The sequence below is a fragment of the Pezoporus occidentalis genome, unplaced genomic scaffold (assembly GCF_034315485.1).
Source record: "Pezoporus occidentalis ecotype Australia unplaced genomic scaffold, CSIRO_AGI_Poc_V1 ctg34, whole genome shotgun sequence".
Lineage (NCBI taxonomy): Eukaryota > Metazoa > Chordata > Aves > Psittaciformes > Psittacidae > Pezoporus > Pezoporus occidentalis.
In genome coordinates this window covers 5,734,040-5,749,367 of record NW_026915376.1, presented here as the reverse complement: position 1 = coordinate 5,749,367, position 15,328 = coordinate 5,734,040, and the positions used below count along the sequence as shown (strand labels likewise).

At 34.7% G+C, this 15,328-nt stretch overlaps 1 protein-coding gene across 5 annotated transcripts in view; it reads right to left on the bottom strand.

Moving 5' to 3' along the window:
• Positions 1-1,606: 1,606 nt before the first annotated feature.
• Positions 1,607-15,328, bottom strand: part of DNAH8 (dynein axonemal heavy chain 8) — a 140,391-nt gene continuing 126,669 nt past the window's right edge. For 3 of the 5 annotated variants that reach the window (XM_062629683.1, XM_062629684.1, XM_062629682.1), the window contains exons 84-91: positions 14,280-14,396; positions 13,456-13,557; positions 12,912-13,072; positions 8,187-8,343; positions 7,485-7,637; positions 7,203-7,392; positions 3,569-3,690; positions 1,608-2,803 (exon numbers count right to left, since the gene is read on the bottom strand). In XM_062629683.1, coding sequence (XP_062485667.1) covers positions 2,516-2,803; positions 3,569-3,690; positions 7,203-7,392; positions 7,485-7,637; positions 8,187-8,343; positions 12,912-13,072; positions 13,456-13,557; positions 14,280-14,396 — 1,290 coding nt within the window. In that variant the 3' untranslated portion in view covers positions 1,608-2,515. Of the gene's footprint in view, positions 2,804-3,568; positions 3,691-7,202; positions 7,393-7,484; positions 7,638-8,186; positions 8,344-12,911; positions 13,073-13,455; positions 13,558-14,279; positions 14,397-15,328 lie in introns of all 5 variants that reach the window. The other 2 variants (XM_062629681.1, XM_062629685.1) reach the window with 1 other exon arrangement.

The window sequence follows — 15,328 nt, the reverse complement described above, 5'->3', positions numbered from 1 at the left end:
AGTTAAAGTTTAGTTGAAATGTTACCTTCTTGGAGCATTAGGGTTGGAAAAGTTCATTCCAGTCAGTGGTTTTGTGAGGTTTAACAATCTGACCAGAAAAAAAATTTCTCCCTGCCCCCAATTTGCAAGCTCTTTCCCACAGTTTTTATTAACTTTGTTATATAAAAGCTCACCTTATGCCTATGCTCCAGACTTCTTGTGAATCATCACCTAACAACAAAAGCTTTTGTGAAAAGTATCTTGATATGCTAGCAGATCAATTACTCTCATTTAATGTGTCTACTCTAAAGCAGTGGGAAAGCATACACCTTCCCTTGTCTTACCAGCTTGAACTTGACCCTAAAAACCAGAGGAAATGGTTAGGAAAATCCTTCTGGGTGATTATTCTGAGTGAGGAAACAATAATACAGACTATGGATGCACCCTCTAAACTAATTCTGGACATGTTCTTTACATTCTCAAACACAGATCTTCATGAGTCAGGGCCTTGCTTTCACAGAGACTAATTAAATGTCCTATTTCAATTCTTTGGGGATTTTTTGATCATCTGTTAAATATTTGTGTTTTGCTGACATGGCATTCTTGTCTTTGTCAATTCAGGCACTGCCATGGTGCCTCACAACTTGAACAGCAGTATCTTGCATGGCAAATGAGCATAAAAACATTCAGAAAGTAACCTGTCCAGTGACTTGAAAAAAACTGTACTAGAGTTAATGTAGGAAGTTGAATGCTTGTTACAGTATTGTTGATGTATTGAGCATTCCTGGAGTCCTGAGGGCTCGAATCCCTATAGCTTATGTCAACGGGGAGGAATGATTTGTGGTGATTCAAGTAATTAACTGTATTAGATGTTTGAAGATGCTGTTAGATGTTTGAAAAGCTGTCTGTAAACAAACGAACTGTAAGAATACTATCCCACATATGACTAGGACAGAGAAATACATTGAAGATTCTTAAAGCACAGAGACAGAAAAGAAGCCTTATGACTAGATGGTAGATTGTTGCTGTCACAAAACAGGTTATTTCCAGTAAACTAACTAGAAAGCTATATGGAAATTAACATTCATTTTAAATGGGAAGTAATGAGCTAATGCATGGTATTGAGGAAACAGAACAGAACAACCCCCTAGACAGGCTCAGAGAAGATGGGAAACAGTGGACTCTGACAAACAGAAAAAAGAGATGCTGTCAAGTTTCTGATGCAATATATGAAATAGTTGAGATCAACAATATACTATTTGTCTCTGTTCTTACAGGGTGGAGAAAAAAAATCTTCTTTGGTGTAAATTATCTAACTCAGCACGTTATTAATTTGCACCTTCCCAACTATCTTTCCATATAAAATTTCACTTGTAAATGTGGCAGTGCACATGTTCCACCCATGGAGGCATTCACAGGGTTAAGCATTGTTTCCCCATTGCAATTAAGCTGAAAGTCCAGAAGAAAAAAAAACTGAAGAATGAATAAACTACAGTTGTTGTGCTGGTTTTTGGATATGAACTTTTTCTCCCTCTGTCCACACAGTGGGTAGACTGACAATGCACAAGAACATGGGAGGGGAAAAAGCCAGGACAGCTGAACCAAATTGTCCAAAGGGATATTCCACACCATATGAGGTCTTGTTAAGCACCAAAGGCATAGGGAAAGCAGAAGGAAAGGGGACATTTGTGCTTATTGCATCCGTTTTCCCGAGTAATCATTACCCATGCTGAGCCACTTCTTTCCCATAAATGGCTAAACATCTGCCTGCCAGTGGGAAGCAGTAAATAAATTCCTTAGTTTGCTTTGCTTGTGTATGCAGCTTTGTTTTACTTATTAAACTGTCTTCATCTAGGCCCATGTGCTTTCAGCTTCTGTACTTTCTTTCCCCCCATCCTGCTGAGACAGGTGAAGAGAGCAAGCAACTGGGCAGATACTTAGCTGCTGTTGTGTTCAACCCACCACAACTAATGTCTTCAGTGTTTTGATTACTTGGAGCAAAAAATCTGACAATCAGTCAGGTTGGGGTTAGTTTGTTTGTTTGCTTGGGTTTTGTTGTGGTGTTTTGTTTTTTTTTTGGGGGGGTGTTTCTTTTTTCATATATTTTATATATATGAAATATTTTAAACTTGTATCTAAGAGAACTTAAGTTTATGTTCTATATTGTCTTCTGTTGTCATACATCACTGAAACACAAGCTAAAATAATATGAAAAATTAAGTTCTTTTATAAGGTTTAAGAACATTTTATTTTAAATTCTATTATGAATTTTTTTAAGTAATATAATGGAAACATCAAAGACTACAATCAGGAAACTTATTTTGAAAACTGTACTTTAAAATTATCAGCAAATAGCCAAAACCAACTGAATTTACTGGAAGCAGAGAAAAAAATCATTAAGCCAAAATGAAAGTTCTAGTATAATGACCAATGGCCACCAAATAAAAAGCAGTAGAAGTAGCAGTAGAACAAATTACACATGTAATTTGTTACATGTGCCATATATTCTGTTACAGTTGTGGTACAAAAAAACAGTTTACTTGATGTCACACAGGAGAGCCACTCCTCTCAATATCCAGTGGTCTGGAGTCACGACTGTCCTTAAGTAGATCACTGTAATATAGTTCAGATCTGTCCTCATGGGCTTCTTGTAAAGTGGACAAACATAGAGCTTGGGATCTTTAGGACTGGTTGTATTAACAGCATATATATGCAACACAGGCAGCTGAGTAAAAAGAATCTTTGGTGTAGATTCAATGAGTTTGCTATTTCGTTTGTCCCAGCCTGCACCTTCCAGGTATAGCCCATGTACATATACTCCTTCCTGTGTGGAGAATAAGCAGATACACAAAATAAAAAATCTATTTCATGAAATGAGTGTCATAAACTATTAAAAGGAATATATGTTTTATAGTAATACCTGACATTTAATCCTTTCAAACCACATAATTTTAAAATAATATCCTTTTCCAGAAGGTATTACTGAAATGGATAGCAATGAAAACTGTTTAATAAAGCCCATACACTACAAAATTTGATCTAAAGTTTACTATAAATTTTAAAAATTGAGAGGTGATACAATGAAATGGTTCTTTTAATAAAATATTTTCATAACTGCAAAATAAAAAATTAGTATCGTCATAGAATCATAGAATAGTTGGAATGGAAAGGACCTTAGGATCATCTAGTTCCAACCCCCCTGCCATGTCACCCAAAGCTCTGTCCAACCTGACCTTGAACACTGCCAGGGATGGAGCATTCACAGCTTCCCTGGACAACCCATTCCAGTGCCTCACTGCCCTTACACTAAAGAACTTCCTCCTTATATCCAACCTAAACTTCCCCTGTTTAAGTTTTAACCCGTTACCCCCTGTCCTATCACTACAGTTCCTAATGAAGAGTCCCTCCCCAACATCCCTATAGGCCCCCTTCAGATACTGGAAAGCTGCTAATCTTGTATGCTGAGCAAAAACAGCGAGGTGAAGACATTAGTAACTTTTGCCTCTAGCAATCCAAAATGACAGAATGATGCACTATATAAATTAAATACTGGAATTAATACTGAAACATCTTTGCATGTCATACATACAGAAGGAGGTGCTGTGATTTCTTCTTTGTTTTGCTTTAGCACTTCATTATGTATTGTAACGGTATCTAAAGCCCAGCCTTTATGTGCTCGAGTTGCTTCTTGTCTCATTGCTGTCAGGAATCCTTGAGAAATTAAGCCAGAGATTTATTATATATCTTACATGACCAAAAAAAAAATATATATATATATATACATATATAAAATCTTTAGTTATCTGCTTGTTTCTGCACTGAATGTTATAGACAGATATTCAGAGTTCTGTTAAAAATGAGCACCCTGACTAATAATAGCAAACTTTGCTTTGGGGCCAGAATAGGAACAAATGACACAGTGGCCTAGAATGCATTACACTGAGAAAAATATTTTTAACTGGCAAATAAAATACCTTTTTTGTTGTTGTTTTTCTCCTACTGAATTATTCAGTTAACAAATATTTACTCAGGATACTGACTTACACCTTTTCATTAGGCAATCAACTACAAGATCCAGCGTAGAGTTGTGTTTCAAGAAAGAATTTGGAGGCAGACAAGATATGAATTATGTAAGCTGATATTCCTAGTTGTAAAGGCCTAAGTTGTAAAGGCAACTTAGGAGAAAGGTGGTTTTTAATGAAAGAAGAAAAATAAGATAAATTTCAATGACAGTGCATCTGAATGTGATAAATAACTATGCGAATGCGTGGAATCTAGATAACTCAGTGCTTAAAAAGGATGAAAAATTTATGTTTTGCTAGTGAAGAAAAGGGAGTCCTAGACAGAAATGAAGGTAGAGGATGACATAATAAAGTAGTGAGTTCGGTGATATTTTTAATATTTTTTTGAACACACTTTACATAGGTTTGCAATCAAAAAGGGTTAAGAGGTAAAATTCACAGCATTAGCTGAGCACCCTGTCAACTTTAGAGCACCTAAACACTGCCCTGCCCCAAAGACTGGATATAAAATAGAAAGCATACAATGCATCTTCTTGCGTAAAGGGCTGAAAAGCATAAGATGACACATAATTGGTCAGCAAAGAGGCTTGGATGTGTTATAAAGAAAAAAGCTACAAAAATGTAACAATTTTAACAAATACCTGGTTGTTTCTTTGTGTCTCAGAAGATTACAATGCAGTAGCTGCTATTTTATGATACCAGATGAAGAACTAGTTGGAGTTATCAGAGAGATTAGGTGAAACATTAACAATAGAGAACTGGATAATTACGTGTGATTACTGTAAAGATTTAAAGATGAAATTGCATCAGTTCCTTCTTGATAAGGCATGAAGGAGAATATGACTAGTGTTTTGTTGGCTGTCAAGTGTCTACAAGGAGGAGAAACCACCTAATAAAATACTGACAAGCCAGGGAAGAAATCATGAAAGTACATGGAGAAGCAGGAGAAGACAACATTTCAAGATATGAGTGGTTTAACATGCTAATTAGGATAAAGCCAATTAGAAGTTAAGAGATTTGTCACAGCTAAAATATTTATATGTGATGTAAATACAATTAACGTAGTACTTGAAATGAACATGTATTCATTTCTCAAATATTATGTATTCTGATAAAAATAAAACGGTATTATTTAGGCTTCAAATTTTGCTAAAAATTAATTATATCTGTATAACATGATATTTGTTTTTTCATAAGCCTGTTCATTTCAAGTGCCATGTCTGCTGAATGGCATATTGCACCACCATTAACATACATTCTTACTTAATAAATATTTATAGGAGACAAACACTGATGATGATAAAAGATAACAAGAGGTTTAAATACAATTATTGGTGATACTTTATAGTACTATCAATAGATTTTTTCCACTGAACTGATACAATATATTTCTCATATTTTAACATTATAATGTATTTGCCAATTCTGTGATAGATTTAGAGCTTGATTCACTAGTACAATTAGTTTAGATTTTTCTGCAACAGCAGCACAGGGTAGTTTAATTTCTGATTTGTCTCACAGTCAATTTTTTTAAACATTGCTGCATGGTTTGATTTACTCAGAATTTTCTGGAGAGCAGTATTACACATACAGCAACTATACTTACCTCACCCCTAACCATAGCAAACCTTTGTGCTTAGCACACTTCTTTCTCCATCTACAGGACTATTTTATTTGGAACACAGAGGCTGAAGCAATCACCAAGTTCAAGAACATCTGTGTCTCAGGTTCATTTACTGTTAGGCTAAATATTTTATTTAGTCAAAAGAATCTGGTCCTTTATTTTCTTTTACACCAGCATGAGTGCTGCTTTTGAATAACCAGAGATCAGCTGCACCATTTTTGATACAAGTTGAATGATGCTTTAACTGGTATCTCAATACTATCTTTTAATGATAATCTGAATGTGCTCCAGGCACCTCAACTGTTTATGAAAGTAACTCGAAAAAAGACTTTGGTATTAGTTATTTTTACAGAACTGGTCACAGAAAGGCTAGAAAGAGTAAAGCATTAGAAAGTAAAGGTAACTCATAAAATAGTCAAGGATTTCATAGGTTAATACTAACGAAAAAAACATTGTAACTGTTACATAAGAGAAGTTTCTCATGAGAATTTTGTATGGACAGTTGTGTAGGCTAAATGAGATTCTTCTATGAACATGCACCAAATAAGGTAACAGGTTTTGTTATTCATAAAGATGGTTACAATTTGTTTTTCTTCCTCTTTCCTAAAAACATCATAAGCTATAACAGATAATGATAGATAATGTTTACTTGAACTTTGCCGTATATCTTTGATGAATTTGGACAAACTGTTCATTAAATAACCTCTGAGATGGCAACACTGTGGAAACTGCAGTTTGATAATACTGTGAAACATAGGTAGCTGCTATAAATTCTGACATAGTTGCATGTTTGTAGAATCACAGAACAGCCCAGCTTGAAAAAGACCTCAAAAGATCATCTTTTGTGAGAAACGGAGCCTAGATGAGATTAACTAGCACCCTATCCAATTGTATCTTGGAAACCTCCAGCCAAAGGGACTCTACCGTGTCCCTGGGGCGGTTGTTCTAGTGAATGACTGTTTTAACACTAAAAAAAATTCTTTCTTTTGCTACTGTACAGCATACTAATAACATCTTGCCCTAGATTAAAACTTTTCCATGCTAGCATCTTACAGTTTGGAATGTGTTAAACACTTCAAGACAACAGGAAAAGAGTAGAAGTTATATCATATCATGATACAATATCTCAACAAGATAAAGCATTTTGTTAACTACATATTTTCCTTCTTGCAATATAAAAAGTGTGTTTACAGGTCAGACTAAAAGACCATCTATACAAGCATCCTGCCTCTGATACTAGACAAAGGCAGATGCTTAGTGAAATAATATTACAACAGGCAAAATGACACATAAATCCTTTCACTTCTTTATTCTTCCAGCTTCTGGCAATTTGGAGCTGAGGGACCTCCCAACTCGAAGGTTAAATTTGGACCATCATTTTTATTGCTGCCATTGGACCTGTTTTCCATGACTTTATCTAATCTCTTTTTGAACGCATTTATCATTTTGGCTCCTATGACACATTCTGACAGCGATGAAAACATCTTTTCTAGGTGTAATATTAAATTAGATAGGTAGTAAACCCCATTAAACTATGATTAAATACATTACTACTCAAATCCTTTCAGTATCCTTACCTTGTGGATTAAAGAATCCAGTCATCCAAAATACATTTGGTCTTCCTCCAAATATCCAAGTAGAGAATTGAGTATTTCTTTCCAAAAGTTCAGTAAACCAGAAGCCAAGTGTTGAAGAATCCCAAGCTACTCTTTTCCATACTTGAGGAATTCGAGCATCAAACATATTATCAAGTACATCTTTCAAATTCTGAAGGAATGAAATTATAACACATGAACTAAAGCAATCAAGGTAGTCATTTGAAATATGGTATTCAATATTAGTAAACATGCTTTACTTGCCTCACTCATAACAATAGTTCCTTCTATGGCTAATTTAAGATCATTCAAACTGTTGCGGACTATTGTGATCACCTTTTGCATTCGGTTGATTTCTTGTCGAAGAAAAATATTCATGGAGTTAAGATGTCCCATTTTAATTAAACGAGCTTTTACCTAAAATATAGGAGCACAGAAGAAGGAATTTAGTTGAAACTGAATTGTTGAAATAATGTTGTCTTACTACTTGTAAGTACTTTCTTGTTACTACTTTCTTGTGTTCAGAAAAGTAAACAGTAGACTAGTACTTCATGTATTTCAACTAACAATTATCCCGTAAACTGTTGCAGTTTTTATTTTTATTTTTTGTCTCATACTACCAAATTACTCATGACTTTGCTAGAATAGAACTTCACCCAGAAGGCCCTGGAGAATGCTGTCACAAAAAGTTAAGACTGACTTCTTTCCTGTGTTTTTACATGCAGCTTTGACAGTCCAGGAATAGTCTCCATGACACATCTCCATGATCAGTTACTAGAGGTCTTTATTTTTAATAAAATAGCCTTATATCAGTTCATGCTGATAGTTATAAAGATGTTGGTTACTTGCTTGAATCTGCTACTAGCTATATGTTATTTCTTTACCATTCAGGGTTTCTTTTTTTGGAATGCCTTCTGTGAAAACTCAACAGAGAGAACAGTAAGAAAACAACTAAGATTAACTTGCCTCATGAGGTATGTAATCTGGAGGAAGTTTATCTAGCATGTCTTCAGCTAAACGATAAACAATTGCTTCACGAGTTTCTCCAGCTCCTGCACCACCTTCTTTAGGCTGAATGTTGGTAATAGTGTCTAAAACATCAGCTGCTGTATTACTTTGGTATCTGAGAGGATAAGAAATACATATAAATTACATAGGATTTTTTAATAGTTAAATGATACTTTGGAGAACACAGAACTTAAAACTTAAGAAAAAACATACTGTGTCATCAGATTAAATCAAAGCTCCCAATAATTTCTTTTTCTTTGTGTCCTGCACCAAGTTGAACACACTAACCATGAGGTTTTGTTTTTATTTTTTGACCATGAGTTTTATTTTGGTTTTCCATGATTGTAAAGAATATGAACTTCCCTCTACACACTGTTATACACTTGCTGTTTTTCTAATTCAGGGTTAAGATGAGTTCTACAAACTGAGAATGTGGGGTGTGAGAAAAACCTATCATATGATTTACAGGAATTCTGTGGAAAAGGAGAAAATGCCATATGCCTGTTAAGGACACCTAAAGAGTTATTTGCTGGGAAGAAGCAACACAAGTTTTTTAACAAGGAAGAATATTTCACTCAATTATTTCTTAAAAGTGGAATTCAGGAGAAAGAAAAGATGGAGGCATTACTCTGCAAACTGCTTCTTTATTAATTAGTAAATTCATTCTGCTCTGAGGTATTTAGTATTAATGATAGAAGATGATAGATTTACAATGTTAGAGATTAAAACCTTCTATTCCATAGTAGAGCATTGGCAGTGCTAATGTAAATTTATGTTCTGAGTCAATACAAAAAAGTAAATTACATTCATGTGGCATTTGACAGCAAAAGACCTCATCAATCCTTCAACATAAGCAGAATTACAGAAGTACTTTTGCTACAATGCTGTCTAGTGGCACAAAGGTATGAGAAGCAGTAAGAATGAAAACGTAGCAGTGTACATGTTGCCTACTTTTACCTTACAGAATCAGCTACATAAGGAACATACAGCATGAGCCTGACACAGAAAATAAATGTGTATTGACTCAAAGCATAATTTTGCATGTCAGTTTTGTTTTCAACCTCATATGACACCATTCTCTTTCTATTACTTCGTCATACATAATTGTATAAGCCATGAAACCAAGGACTGTGCTGTAGGATAGAACATATGAACTCCTAACACATCCAAGCTTTGGAGATAGTATCATAAGATTAGAGAAGCTAGATACTGCAGCATTTCAACATAAACTGCTTATAAATGCTATTATAAAGAATATAAATCAGAAAAATAGAAGAAATCCTACTGGCAGTTTGCTTCTCAGAGGATCTAATTTCTGCTTCTTAATGTAGGAATGGTGGGGCTTTCATGGTTTTTAATAACCCTTCATTTTAGATTCAAAACTCTCAAGCTTACTTCCATTTATGGCCCCATTTAAAGAGTGACAGATCTATTCAAGACTACACATGAGCAGAAAAGTTGGACAAAATCAAATTTCTCTTGTACTTATGGCTTCATTCGTAACAGAGATGTGAACCTTCCTGTTGACACTGCAAGTACTGTTCTTCCAATATTTCTGGGCTTTGGAAAACCTCACTTTCTTTTACATTGCAAATAAAATGTTGAAGTATAGATGCAAACAATAAAGAAAAAAAGATTGCACAGATTTGTAGAGGAAGTACCATACTCCTGGGAAGGAAATCAGATCTATGCAATGGGGTATCCCTAATCGCATTTAAATATCCAAGTGTCGATGCCTAGATAACAGCTGTTTGCCTAGATTGCCCTTACAGGTAATGCAAAGCAGCATGATTTAGCTGATGTGTTTTATTTGTCTGGTTTGTGATCAGAGGAACTGCATTTTACAGGGATCTATTTTTTTGCTATTACAGTAAAGGAAGTCTTGAGTAACATAAAGAAAGCTAAAGCAACATTAAATGAATCTCATTTATAGTGTCAATGTGTCTAAAAGTGAGTATGTAAGATAAAGCACTTTATACGTGTTTATATTAGTTTTTACCTGAAGCAGTGTGGCAAAGCAAATGTCAGTCATCAGAAGAAAAGATTTTTATATGAATTTTTATTTGCTCCAAAAAAGCAGCAGTATTAAGAATATTTTCTTACAGAGTTTGGATTCAACAACCTATTGTAGTTTGATAGCTGAAGTCTGTGCCATCAGGAATTTTCTGTACTGGAAATAAAAACTAAGAACAAATGGAGTTTGACAGAAATGTTACCTCAGTTTTGTGTGAAAAAAAGCAGTCTCTACTGCAATGTGGTATTCAAAACTTTTCATTCACCAAGGCACAATGGGAGATCCTGCTCTGTCTTCAGCTGGTTAATAACTGCTTGCAGTAGATTACAAAATTCAGTTAGATTTAAGGCTTCAGTATGTAACCAATTGGAGAAGGGGGTGGAGAAGATTGTAAGACTATTCCTTGCCTGCTCAGGTACCTGCCTTGCTCTTGCAGAACCTATGATCCATACAGAAAGTTAAAACCAATCACAATGACTTCGGGTGTTAATCCCAAGTAGACAAAAGTACTGACACTGAGTGAAGTCTTACAGTTGGGACCAGGGGATTGAGCTTTTGGCTGAACCAGAAAACTATCCCACTACACCAGTGAGAGATGAGGTCTTTCTTGTCCTCAGTAAAAGTAATGTGGAAAGGTCCTGGACATCTCAGGGTTCCAATTCTAGCAGTTACCCTTCTGCATGCTTGGATATGACTTAGTAAGATACCTTAAGGAGAATCTGAATGCAACTTTTTACACTGTATGGGATGCTAATATGTCTGATCTGTATGTCAACAACAGGCAGAAAGTACATGTGCATAGTTACCTATAACAGGTTGTGATAAATATGAAGCTGTTGAATATTTTCCCCAAACCCTAAAGAAATAACTACCAAGGAAAATCTCCAGAAAAAGGACTAAACTAGCAGGATATGCTGATGTACCAAGGTGAAGAAAAACTCAGCAATAGAGAGAAATGAAAGAGCTGTTCCTACTCACTAAGATCCCCCAACTCTGTTTCATTTCCTCCTATAAATTAACCTTCCTACAAGCCTGATTTTGGATCTGAAGCATGTCTCTCTTCAGGACTCTGGTTCTCCATTAAATCTTGGCTCTTCTTTAATCAATTTTGCAAGGGAGACCTTGTAAGTATTAGAGAATGACTTGAAACAGAATCTACTCCCTACTCCTAGACTCTTTTCTTCAGAAGTATATAGTTACAATGGTAGGTGCTAGGCAGAGCTGACAATAAAACTGTTCTCACAGCATGCTTAGAATACTGGGCTTTTGATATAGCATCAACCTTTCAAATCAGAGACTGAAAAATTGTGGGAAATTATTGTTTAGTCCAAAAATGTGGGAAGATATTAGGTTTCCACAGCAGTTGTGCATTTGTGTAACATTTTTCTTGTTGTTTAAAAATACAAAAAGCTACATTGAGAAACAATGAATGTGGACATAATGAAAATGCAATAATTCATGGCAGAATTATTAAGGACTTCAGTGAAAACAATATGATGATGATTCATATCCTTTCACAGGGGATATAACATTAGAAGGAAATAAAAGTTAAGCTGTTACACACATTGTTTGGAATGAAAAAGTTAATTGAGTCGAAGATAAAATTTTAAGTAGAGTTAGTGCAGTTGAAAAGCCTCTTTTATATAATGGAATGACAGGACTGATGGCAACAAATTATTGTAGTTACATCCAAAGGCATGCTTGTAAACCAAATGACAATTCAGAGAATCATTTAACAAGTATGCACAGAAATATAATATACTACTTGGAATACGTCCTGATTTTGGCTGGGGTAGAGTTAATTTTCATCCTAATAGCTGGTGCAGTTCTGTGTTTTGGATTTAGTCTGAGAATAATGTTGACAGCACACTTATGTTTTAGTTGTTTTTAAGCAGTGCTTACTCTAAGCCAAGGACTTTTCAGTGTATCATGCTCTGCCAGTGAGGAAGTGCACAAGAAGCTGGGAGAGAACACAACCAGGACAGCTAACCTGAACTAGCCAGAGGGATATTCCGTGCCACAGAACATCACACTCAGTATAGAAACTGGAGGGAGTTGGCTGCGAGCTACTGATCACTACCTGGGGAGAGGCTGGGCATCGGTCAATGAATGGTGAGCAACTGTATTATGTATTACTGTTGCTTGTGATTTTTTAATTTGAATTTTATCTCACTCTCTTTTTTCCCTTATCACATTTTTCATTATTATTACTATTATGTTGTACTTTAATTATTAAATTGCTCTTACCTCCACCTGTGAGTTTTACCTTTGTTTTTTTCTAGATACTCCTCCTCATCACCCCATTGTGAGGTGGGGGTGAGGGAGCAATTGCATGGTACTTAGTTGCTGCCTGGGGTTAAACCACAACAGGACAGCAGGCAAACGTTAGAAACTTTCTCTAGTTGAACTATATAAAACCTTGCATCATATGTTCATATAAAAGTTTTGTTATTCTTTCAAATAACAAAAAACCCTAAAGAACATGTAAAATGGAGCTGAAGATACTGCATTCATAACCATATACATACACACCAAGTGTATTTCAATAGTGAAATTCACATGAATCCGGTTTCCTATGGAAAATACGCTTTACCTAAGCATTTCACAGGGACTTGTTTCCAAACACTAAAAGGAAAGGAATCTGTTTTTAATATGTTGGAACTACTTACATTATATCAGCATTGCCATGAAGACCAAAGACCATGGGACTGTCCATTGCAGGGAGTAACTGAATGCATTCCAAATACTGTGCCAGGGTTTTGCACACTAGAATTTTATATCCAGGGTAAAAACAGAAAGTGCTGTCAAACATCTTTTCATTAAACCATGCCTATGTGAATAAAAAAAAAAAGTATTACTTTGTTACTTCATGGCTTTGTTTTTCTTTTTTTAATCTCATTTTTATTTTTGGAAAATTAGAGTTCTTATTTTAGCTACAGCATCTGTTTTTTACTTGAATACAAAAGTAAACTGCTAAGAGTTATGTCTTCTAAGTTTGAGCTCCAGCTAAGTCTTTTTAATAATTTCTGTTCCTCACTAAAGAGAAACCAAGGGGGAAAACCTCACTGCTGAAGATGTTTTGAAAAATTCATTTTACTCTGAAGAGTCTTATAAACTGGTGAAGAAGTGCATATTCAGCAGAAAGGTCTTCTGATTTCTGTATTGCAGCTGCCAGTAAAAATGACAAATAAGGGTACTTTCAAGGTCTCCTACCTTTGCAAAGCAATTAAGAAGACGCTTATCGAAGTCATCTGTGACTCGACCTCCATACTGTACTTCTCCAATCATGTAGTGTACTGTGTTCCATGATATCCCCTGTACACAATAAAGTAAATGAAAGATTGTAGTTGTAACATGTAAGAAGAAGGTATCTAGCCTGCAATTTTGGAATTGAAAGCTCATAAGGCTCTGAAATGTAAGCTGAGAAGTTCACTGTTGGAAGAAAAAAATAATTGCTTATTTTGAATCTATTTTCTGAGCTCAGCTCTATAATTTTAAAGTAGATTTGGGCTTGGTCCTGCTGTTAGAAACATATATCATTACTTCCTGTGTGATCTGAAATCACTCTCAACTGGTACTGCCTCTTCTCTCCCACCCCTCCCCAGATTCTCATCCTTCTCTATTGGCAAAGTGCTGCTTTGCAAGGAATGGCTATTCTGTTGCATTATTCTCGGATAAATAGTAGACCAAATGGCAGACATAGAGAAGTTTGATTTGCTCTGTCAAACTCTCTAAATTTTGGCTCCTTTTTTAAAACAGATATTATATAGACATGTAAACATTTTAGATATGGTACTGAAAAAAAAAAAAAAGATAAAATTCTGAAATTCTTAACTATTACATATTTTTATATGGATGATAGCACACAAAATATTTCAGCTGGACTGTCTTACAGAGAATCTGATACTTTGATCATTAGAAGCTGCACTGAAAGAAAAGCAATGAGTAAAGTATTATAGATAGTAACATGAAGAAAAAACAATTACAGATGCTGAACAAAGCAATTAAATACACTGTATGCAAATTTTAGTATTCACCTTCTTGATGTCACAGTCATCTAAGTGATTTTGTATAAACTGAACACTGGCTGTAAAGTCTGATGAGTTAAATTCATAGGGAATATTCCAACCCAAAGGTCCAAACTTGCATCGTTCCTTAGGAATACAATTAGAAGCAAATAAGTTTATGAAACAACAGATAATTTTGTTTCATTATTAAAGTTCAACACTAATAATATCCGTTGTGGAGTAAAGAATTGAACTGAAGAAGAAAGCTAGCCTAGGAAATGGCTATATGCCTCATACACATCAGTAATAGACAAAGTTTATTTTTAAGGTATACCATGAGGGATAGATATTTACAGAAAAAGCAACAGACTCATTTGTTCTTACTTTAACTAATCAATTTATCATCATATGTTTGAAATATCTCATGTCTGTGTGGATGATCAGGTTTTTATATTAAGTAATTAAAGAATTACTGTATCTCTGCATTTTCAGCACACTCAGTTCAGAGTTCTACAGTTTTTCTATTTTTTTCTGCAAATACTGTCTAATAATGATAGTTTCAGTTTTTCAAGCTCCTGTATTATTGCTCAGTTGTCCACAGGTTTCTAGGTTTCTACTTTTGTCTTAGAGTTTCACTCTATTGTTTTAATAAACATTTTTCAAAATTCACAACTTTATAAGGCTGCCACCACTACGTTATTTGAATTTATTATTGCATACATATTTTAAAATAAAATTGTAACACTTGCAGTAAGAGAAAAATAATTCAATCTAAAAGTTACTAATAACTAAAATTAGCTAAATGATAACGCATTTATTAGAGTTTAAATTACCAAGTCAAGAATGACTGATAGTCTTTGACATACAGTTAAGCAACATTTAGGTACCTTAGCTACAAAATGTAAAAATAATTAGAATTGAAAATAACCCTTTAATTTTTTCAAAATTATTTTTTATAAGCAGATGGGACAACATTAACCATTAATACCCTGCAGAAACATATAATGATTTTCTGCCAAATTCTCTGAATTACTTCTTATGCTATATTTAGCATGGAGATTTGTCACCAAGGAATATTA